Source organism: Ursus arctos, unplaced genomic scaffold (genome assembly GCF_023065955.2).
Source record: "Ursus arctos isolate Adak ecotype North America unplaced genomic scaffold, UrsArc2.0 scaffold_13, whole genome shotgun sequence".
NCBI lineage: Eukaryota > Metazoa > Chordata > Mammalia > Carnivora > Ursidae > Ursus > Ursus arctos.
Genome location: NW_026622797.1, coordinates 30,411,090 through 30,420,925, shown reverse-complemented (window position 1 = coordinate 30,420,925; position 9,836 = coordinate 30,411,090). Strand labels below are relative to the sequence as shown.

At 41.0% G+C, this 9,836-nt stretch overlaps 1 protein-coding gene across 1 annotated transcript; it reads right to left on the bottom strand.

Moving 5' to 3' along the window:
• Nucleotides 1–809: 809 nt before the first annotated feature.
• On the bottom strand, nt 810–8,864 carry LOC113259676 (trace amine-associated receptor 7a-like). Its single transcript, XM_026505223.1, has 2 exons — nt 7,835–8,864; nt 810–1,228 (listed from the first exon to the last, which is right to left on the bottom strand). Exons 1-2 carry the CDS (start codon nt 8,862–8,864, stop codon nt 810–812), a joined length of 1,449 nt encoding a protein of 482 aa, XP_026361008.1.
• Between the last annotated feature and the right edge of the window lie 972 nt (nt 8,865–9,836).

Genomic DNA, 9,836 nt, shown 5'->3' with positions numbered 1-9,836 from the left:
TATCTCCCCAGTGACTCAAAGTGTGAAACATTTCTCATTATCAGGGAAAAAGATGCATTAATGATCTCTGTGTCTTTCCAGTGCCCAAACTCAGACATTTGTTAACGAGAGGAAGGGGAGAAAAATGTTTGTACTCTTGTCTCTTTGGACTAGAGGCTGAAGCTAACCAAACACAAATCAGAGCCAGAGTGTTCGACTGTAAATGAGCAGAGTTCAGCACTGATAACACGATCAATACAGCTAATTGACGGTCCAAGCAATCTGCCAAGTTAGTTATAGCTGAATCAGTTCTCAGTTTGACTCATCACATAATTAATTTGTGTTTAACAAGTATTTCCTAGAAATGTGTGTTAACTGCTTATGGAAAACTTGGGGGTGAGAAACAACATGAAATTAATTTTTCCCCGATCACAGCCTCTAATTGTGCTCTAGCAAATCTTCCTTCATTCTTTCATTAGATCAAGACATATCGTAGAATCACTCTTGAGTGTTAAAAATTCAATTTTATTGAATTCAGTTTTAAAAATTAAATAATTTAATTCCATTTTTAAACTCAAGTTTAAAACTACAATTTATATCTAACTGAATATCCCTGTCCTCGTTATGTCCAGCGCCAGCCAAGTTTGGACTTAAAAAGCCTGGTTTAGGGATGGGGCATGTCTGATCTTTTACTCTTTATCCCGTCCTCCTCTTCTGCTCTATGCCATAGGGAGCAACAGAGAATAGAAGAAAAGGAGTGCAACACTTTTATACTGAATTTGGTCTCCTTATAACTTTTGGTTAATGGTCATGACCCCTGTGTTGTGACGTCATATACCGTCCCAACGGTATGTGGGTCCTTCGGGCATCCCTGCAGGAGGCATTCCCATCCCCAGGTCCCTGGGCTTGTGGTCAGTGCTCAGTTGACTTTTCCCAACATCGTCCTTCAGTGGACGTGTCACAGACTCTCGGTGTACCCTGCAATGGGAGGCCTGCAGGAAGGGACACACCTGACAGGCTTCCACATGTCCTCTAGGCCACACGAAATTAATCTGTCGGTGCCACCTGGATAGTTGGTAGGACAGGCTTCCTCCTTGTGCTGGCTGTTTCTCCTTCCAGCCATCTTCCTCCAACTCCGCTTTCTTCTGCTCAACATAGAGACAGGGCAGGTCAGCAGGACTGTCTGGGCAGGTCAGCGGGGAATCAGTTTGAAACATCTTGCCAGTACCTTCTTTAATGGAGAGATTCCCTGGATGAAGGAACCCCAGAAACAAAGGTCTATAAGGTTTCCCTTCATGGACAGACTCTAAGGAGGAGTTGGAACTTCAACTAGAATGGCTCAGCTCTATCAGGGGACCAGACGTCTCTCGAAAGGAGTCATGCGTGTACCTCATCACAGAGCCTCCAGTTGGGCACCTGGCGCATTCAGGGCATTGTCCATCAAGACTCTGACACTCCCAGGTGTGAGGACAATTTTGTCCCATTAGTAATATTCTCCTTATTCCATTGCTGCTCCGCTCTGGAGGACGGGTGGGACCACGGGCAGGAAAGCAGAGTGGAAAGCAGATTGATACTCCTCCCCACTCTAGGGCCCGAGGGCCTGGGCCTGGACACCCCTGAAAGATAAGAGTACTGAACTGGGTGTGATTGCAAAGCTTTAATCTGAATTAGAAAGAATTTATTATGGGCTTATAAATATTGGAAATTGAGTGGAAAGCAACCAGATCCGCTTAGAGTGTTATTAAAACATGGGCAAGGGAGCGTCAATAGAGTGTTTGCCTGTTGCAGCAGAGACAATGGTAAAGCCGTTTTCTGTTCGCAGCGCACCAAGCTCAGACGGTCTCAAATCTAGTGACATGTTCAGTGAGCCAGGCCTCCACATAGACCAGCAGAAAGGACGAATCTGATGACTACAGTTCCACTCCTTCATGCTTTTTCTGAATAATTTGAAGAATACTTGCCACCACCCTACCATACATTTTGAGAGACCTCATTCATTTCTTAGAAAGCAAATGATAATTAAACAATCATTAATAATTCTGAATACACTCTTTAACTTCTCCTGTTTAAGCTTTCATGAATAAAATAAATGTATCATTGATGAAATGCTCTTCAGAATGTGACCACTTGATTTCTAGCTCAATATTCAGGGTCGATCTTTCGAAACACTAAAAAACTGTATAGCAGGATGGAGGCCATGATGGGTTGGAACGCATGCTATTCTGAGAGACAGAGCCAGCCCTGGAGATGTCCTCCCTTGCCTCACACTGATCTTTCAGCTGCTGGATCATGAGGAGCCTTTGGAGTCTGGGGAGAAGTTTCTAGGGAAAGTAAACAGCGAGTTGCGTGGGGGTTTAGGGCCATAGATATTTCCCAACCAGTATTAAGCATTTCAGTGTTTTCACAATTGGGATGGTTGATTGGTACATATCATCAGAAGATCAGCCCCACGAAGATAGTTGAACACTGTACCTTAATCCTAAAATCCCAGTGAAATGCCTCAAAAAGCATTTCTGAAAGATAAAAATCAGATGGGATCATATTGATTGAAAAACAACCCAAAATACACACAGTAAAAGGTTACCAGAGATAAGAGCTGTTCTTTCCAATAGAGCCAGGAAGAACAATCACAAAGAGTATAAAAGGAAGGAAATATTAAAAAGCAATTGTAGGGCCACCTGGGGGATTCAGTGGGTTAAGCGTCTGCCTTCGACTCAGGTCATGGGTCCTGGAATTGAGGCCCACATCGGGTTCCCTGCTCGGCGGAGAGTCTGCCTCTCCCTCTGCCTCTCCCCTCACTTGCGTGCTCTCTCTCTCTCAAATAAATAAATATAACCTTAAAAAAAATTTTTTTTAAAAAAAGCAATTGCAGGGGAAGTTTCTTCTGGGTGAAAGAAAGGTCTGAGGCTTTAAATTGAAAGTACAAAGAGGACAACTGAAAAAAAAGAACACAGCAACAGGCAACAAATTCAGACAAGTATAAAAAGAAAATCTGAAATGGGCCACAGGGAATCCCTTAGCTTCAGTTAAGGAATGGAGTCATGCTGGCTTCACACAGCTCCTCAGTGTGCTTGTCCTATAAGTCAATGGAGAAATCCATTTAAAGTTCTCAGGGATTTTCTTTTTTGAACCACAATTCTAATTCTCATTAACATCATGATTGTAATTGAAGTCCTATAAAGTTGTTCAAAGCTAATCGAGAATCATAAATGTGTACGTGTGTGTGGAGGAGCGGGCCATGGATCCATGGAACCAGGCAAGCCAGGTCTAGGGGAGGGGAGTGGAGGCAGCCTTCAGAAAGGAGAGGTTGTGCTGGGACCACAGGTTAGAGGAGACGAGAAGCTTCAGCTCAGGCCCTGCTGCTGGAGTGCGGCCAGCCCTCTACAGGGATTCACTAGACGCCGGCTGTCTGACCTCGGGCAGGTTACTTAAGCCACGGCCTGCATGTGGTAAAGGATGGCTTAATTTAGATTATTTTAAAGGTAACTTTCAGGTTTTCACAGTCTAATGTCTGGGTGGTAAGGGGTACGTGGAAAAATACGTTTCTACTTTGGGAATTTTTCTGTCCCTTGAATTCAATGACCAGTGCCCTGTAGTGAGAGAATGAGACTCTTTTCAGAGGACAGTTCGAATAAAATTCATTTTCATGAGTGGTCACACTCATATGCTACAAATTAACACATACGCATCTGCAGTATTGATAATGATAAGCACTATGAGATCATATGGAATCTGAAAGAAAAATCAGATACAATAAATTGATTGAAAAATCAGAGTTGAGAAAAACACAACCCAAACTGCACTCAATATAAGGTTTTTAAAGAGGTAAGAGCCATTCTTACCAATAGAGCTTGAGAGAAATTCTAAGTCTATTATTGTCTTAATGGGACCATGCACATTCTATATTAACTCATTAAAATATTTCTATATTTAAAGAAATACACAGCTATTTATTCAATAAACATTTATTGATGATCCATTATTTCCAAGTATAGCGTAAGGTCCAGCGGGGTTCTCCTTAGTAACATAGTATTTTTGAATGAACAAATATGCACAACAGAACATTAGAAAGCAGAAAGTAATGTCATAGACACATTGAACATGGCAGTTCCTAAGAAAGGAGGACATATAGAAATGTTTCTACAATCTCTATTGTTTTAGTCCTTGCACATGGAAAAATAAAGAGAAACTTTACAAGGTACTGTTAAATACACGAGCTATTAAAGGGACATAAACTTTGCAAACATAATCATATTGTTATTCATAATAATGAACTAATGATAACTGTGGAAGAGGGAAAGTGAGACTTCTGATCTCAATGATGTTTAGGTGAGATTGAGTGATTCGTGTGGAGAAAAGGTGCAAAGGAGCCAAATGAATTAATAGTATAAAACAAGATCATGATTGCACATGGTATGCGGGCCAATCCTGCCTTAGTAGTTAAGATACAGTTTATCGGGGCGCCTGGGTGGCATAGCGGTTAAGCGTCTGCCTTCGGCTCAGGGCGTGATCCTCGCGTTATGGGATCGAGCCCCACATCAGGCTCCTCCTCTATGAGCCTGCTTCTTCCTCTCCCACTCCCCCTGCTTGTGTTCCCTCTCTCGCTGGCTGTCTCTCTCTCTGTCACATAAATAAATAAAATCTTAAAAAAAAAAAGATACAGTTTATCCAAATAACCCTCCCTTCAGCCTCAGGGGAAAAGCCTTGTACAGCAAAATACTATTTCCATAATGAAGAAGTATAGATCAGTGGAAAAATGTTGTTGAAAATGTTACATCAGGGGGACACTTGGGTGGCTCAGTCGGTTAAGTGTCTGCCTTCGGCTCAGGTCATGATCTCAGGGCCATGGGATCGAGTCTCCTGTCCGGCTCCCTGCTCAGCTGGGAGTCTGCTTCTCCCTCTCCTTCTGCCCCTCTCTCCACTTACGTTCTCTCTCTCTCAAATAAATAAATAAATAAAATCTTAAAATGTTACATCATAGCAAATCAATTACTCCCTCCAGTGTCCCCATCTCCCCAAAGAACTTGGCACTTTTCTTTACGATGCTCATATTTTCCTTTGGTAGAAATTGGTATAAAAACCTTGTGTTCCAAATCGCCCCCAAGGACTTGGATGCAGAGAGGCTGGGCCACATTCTCCTCTGTGAGGGGGGACTAGCTGGTGGCAGGTGCACTTACCCTCTGACTGCCTGCCTATGAGTCAGCTTCTACCGTTTAACAACTGTGCCACCTTGGCACGCGACTCAGCTCCTTATGCCTCAGGCTCCTCACTAATGGAACAGAAGTCATGAGTTTCCCCCTCTTACAGCATTGTTGTGCAGATGAAGGAGGCTAGGGCAGGTAAGGGGTCCATGCACAGAATGAGGGTGCCCTGACCTAGATAAACCATCATTAGGTTGAAATGGTTTTTAGTGTGACATCCTTCCAGTTCTGAACCAATGCCCTGTAGTTAGAGAATGAGACTCTTTTCAGAGGATGGTTCAAATAAAATTCATCTTCATGACTGGTCACACGTGTATGCTACAAACTAACACATATAAACCTGCAGCATTGATAATAATAAGCACTGTGAGATTCTTACGGAAAGGGGTTTTAGCGTTACATCCTTCCGGTTCCAGAGCTCACGTATGCATCCCAGAAGAACTCAGTACATGTTCATGGAAGCAAAGGCCAATAGCAAAGTCCCCACACAGCCATGAATAGTTCACAGAAGAGAATAATGAGGGAAGGAGCTGGTTTCTTCAAGATGAAGGTTTCACACTCATAAAAAAGTACAATAGTATAATAGTATGTTGGTCTAGGAAGGAAGTGGTAAAAATTAAAAGGTTTGTCTAATTTTGAAAGGCTACTAAAAAAAAGAAGACAGTGTAAATGTATTAAACTGATGTTGAAAGTACTTATCTGAATCCAGAAGCTTTGTGATATTCCCCAGATTTCTTAAACACGTTGGTTTTAGCTTCTTTATCTTTCAAATGACACAGGGGCGCCTGGGTGGCTCAGTCAGTTAAGGGGCTGAGTTCGGCTCAGGACATGATCTCAGGATCCTGGGATAGAGCCCCACGTTGCATCGGGCTCCTTGCTTGGTGGGGTGTCTGCTTCTCCAGCTCCCTCTGTCCCCCCCACCTCGCTTATGCTCTGTCTCTCTCAAATAAATAAAATCTTTAAAAAAATAAAAGAATTTAATGAAGCAGTGTGAAGATTCTATAACCGGCAGAACAGGATGAGAAGAAGTTGCTACATTGAAACCAGTGGAGTCCAAAGAAATTGATGGTATTCAGGGCTGGAACTAAAGAGTTGTAGGTAAAATGATACTAAACATTCTAGGGTGCCTTTGATCATCTGTAAAATCCAATAAAGACAGGAGAGTGTCTCACAAGCACAGTATAATCAGAAATAATACACTATTTCAGGAAAGGTTTACCACTTCATAGCATTTGTGTAATATAGAAATGACATGCTAGTAGACAATGTCGATTTACATCAAGCTAGAAATTTGAAAAATATAGCAAGATTATTGTGACATATATTCCCTCCTGCTCCAAAGATCTGATATCTGATTTTGAAATCATGGTGTGTGATTGCAATAAAGCTAGGGCTAGAATAGAATCAGTAATTTATTTACATTGTGCGTGAGTACCCTTCAGTGTTAGTAGGAAGAAAAGACTGAAATAACTGGGTTGCTTGATCCTCTGTGAATTGCGTAACTAGTTCAGTTTCCCTTTTTCGCCTTTGAACCAACTTTGTGGGTCATACGAAACGCATTTTGCAGGTTCTGTCTTGGCTTCTCTTTATGCCCTATATTTCAGTTTTCTTTCTTCTTTTGAACACATTTTTAACTTACATTTTCACATATATGCTTCAAAGCCCCTGTAAGTAATTTTTGGAACAAAGTTCAACTACGTGAATAAAAAAGAGATGAATTTTAAAATAAAGTAATGAATGACAATCTTAAAATCCTTTCTTTAGACAAATGCTAACTGCCAAAATTTCTGAACCCTAATATAATTCTAGGAGCAGACTTACCAGGAAGAAGCTTACGGAATAAATGTGGCTTTTTTTTTTTTTTTTTAATGATGCCGGTTATCTTTCCATTGTAAATAACTGAATTGATATTGCAGTGAGGAGATGTGTCTCTTGATTGAGTTTTTCTGACTCTGAATCACATTTTTGGACTCACAGATCTGAACCCCAGACAGTGCAGACTCATTCCCTTACCTTGTCAGAGCAAAGAGGCACCAACTTTTTAAGTATCTCTTAGTTGTATTTACATTTTAATAAAAAAATATTGCAAAGGAACAAAGAGAAGATACAGCCAGGGATTGACTCATATAAAGTAACAAAAGGCAGGATTTAGAATAACAAAAATATACTAGGCTCTTCATATAGATTGTAGCTCAGAGTAAACTAAGCCATCCAAGATCACAGCTTTAAATGGCAAAGTTGGTACCATAGTCCGGGCCTTTCTGGCTCCAAGGCCATGCCGTTTCCATCACAAATGGGTTTTAATGTTGTTGCATTTACCAAAGAACTATGAACCTGAATGTAAGCATTCCAGTAGAAAGCATAATTCAATTATTTTACATTAGAAGATCTTGCACAAAGGGTGCCTGGGTGGCTCAGTCAGTTAAGCATCTGCCTTCAGCTCAGGCCATGATCTGAGGGTCCTGGGATCAAGCCCCATGTCAGGCTCCCTGTTCAGTGGCGAGTGTGCTTCTCCCTCTCCCTCTGTGATCTCTCTCACTCTCACTCTCTCTCAATTAAATAAGGATCTTAAAAAAAAATCTTGCACAATTATGATTAATTTTTTCTTCCCAATGCCATGCTCATTGCAAATCTATTTTCAATCTAAAACCTACACTTAGAAAATAAATCGATTGTTGAGGAATTCTCTCTCAAGACGCTGCCAGTGACAATTAGTTTGATGGCTTTTCGAAACCAAGGATAAAAGAAAGCATAAATCAAGGGGTTCATTGCTGAGTTATAGTAAGCAATCCAAACCAATATTTCATAGATATATGTGGGTGTGATGAAACCCAGGAAGGCATCAATGACGGAATCAATGAAGTAGGGCAACCATGAAATCAAGAAGGCTATCACTGCGATTCCCAGGGTTTTTGCTGCTTTTCTCTCCCTCTTGGCCACTCTGTCTCTGTAGCTGTCTGCTGATCTCACCGTCTTATTGCTCATACTTTCAATTCTTCTAGCCTGTTGTTTAGCGATGAGGAAGATCTTGGAGTAAACAATTATCATCACAAGCGTGGGTATGAAAAATAATAGAAAATTGACCAATACCCAACTTTGATTCACTGCAATTTGGCAGCCTCCCACGCAGGTGAGAGCACTTACTAGATCCTCCAGCCCAGCTTCATTTGCACCTGTTCCAAGAAGGGAAAAACTATAAATAATTGAAAGGAGCCAAGAGAAGGCAATACATAGACCAGACATAGACGCTGTGAACCTGGTGGGATAGACCAGAGGATCAGTGACAGCAATGTATCTATCGAGAGAAATAAAACCCAAGTGGTAGATGGAAGCGTAGCAGAACGACCCTTCGAAACAAGAGTGAAATTTACAGTAACTCTCTCCGAAGTACCAGCAGCTCTCCACAGACCTCACTGTGCTGAAGGGCATGACGGTCACTCCCACCAAGAAGTCAGCACAGGCCAGGGACGCGATCAGAAAGTTTGTAGGTGTGTGCAGCTGTCTGAAGTGAAGGATTGAAATCATCACCAAGAGGTTTCCAAATACAGTCAGCACAGCTCCAAAGCCAAACACTGCATAGAGAATCACGCGGGGGCCTGGCGAGTAGGGAGTTTTGACACAGGATCCGTTCAGGTTCTCGAAGCACATTTGCACAGCTGCAGGAGGGAGCAAATCACTACTCATGATTCTCCGTTTTGCTACCCGGAAAAACCATCGTCTTCTATGGCTAAGAACGTCATTCCAGTTGTTAAAAATCCTTTTAAAAAGGATATGTACAATAGGTCAGTAATTGCCGGTACGTTCTTCCCCTATTTCTTTGTAAATCCAAATCCTTATTTTCATGTTTAAAAAGTGATTCATATCTTTATCTCAAAATATTTCACTTTGTAATGAATAAGCATTTAATTTTCATCATTGCATAAAAGGCTGTTTATTTTAATGGAAAAAATAGTTTCTCTGTGTCACCTTAGTCTTTCATATCTGAGACACGTTGGTCATCAAGGAGCTGTTAGATGATGCACACGCCACTTTTTGTTTGCGTCGCCCCTCAACTTATCAGAGCTATATTAATGCTCGAATGACTCTGTCCTCTCAGGAAAGCAGCCAAATAATTCCAAACACCCAGAGCCCTTAAGATTGAATCCCCATAGTGCAAGGTGTGGAAAGAAAAAAAAATCTAAATAATGATTATCTTTATGCTAAAAATAAGTTTAGACCCTTCTAATTTCCAAATGACATCTGACCTTTTCATGAAATAGAAATGGAAATAGGGCCCGTCCTTAAAAACCTTTGTCTAAAATTTGAAACCATATTGTTCATTCTTACCGATTACTGGAGATTGCATTTTCATTTTTGCAAGAACCATTTATTTATGATTCCTGTTTGTCCCTAAAGCTTTCAAATAAGCTCTTTATCTTTCCATCATTGGTTTGTGTTACAGAAATTAAATGCAGAATCATTTATTAAAATCTAGAATGTCTCAGGTTGAATTTTAATAATTCTGATTTGGAAAAACAGGCGTGTGGAAATACAGTGTTTACCTCATGAAAATACACAAAGGAAGTGTATGTACACCCAAAAAGCAGGTTTTTGCTAAGGTTTTTTGGTTTTGTTCATTTGGTAGTTTGTTTAATTTCTGAATGGGAACTGTTGGGA

Coding starts and splice junctions, on each gene's coding strand:
- LOC113259676 (XM_026505223.1), bottom strand. CDS start 8,864: ATGAGTAGTGATTTGCTCCCTCCTGCAGCTGTGCAAATGTGCTTCGAG. Junction 1,229..7,834: donor AATCGATTTATTTTCTAAGT/GTAGGTTTTAGA, acceptor TCCTTCATCCAG/GGAATCTCTCCATTAAAGAA.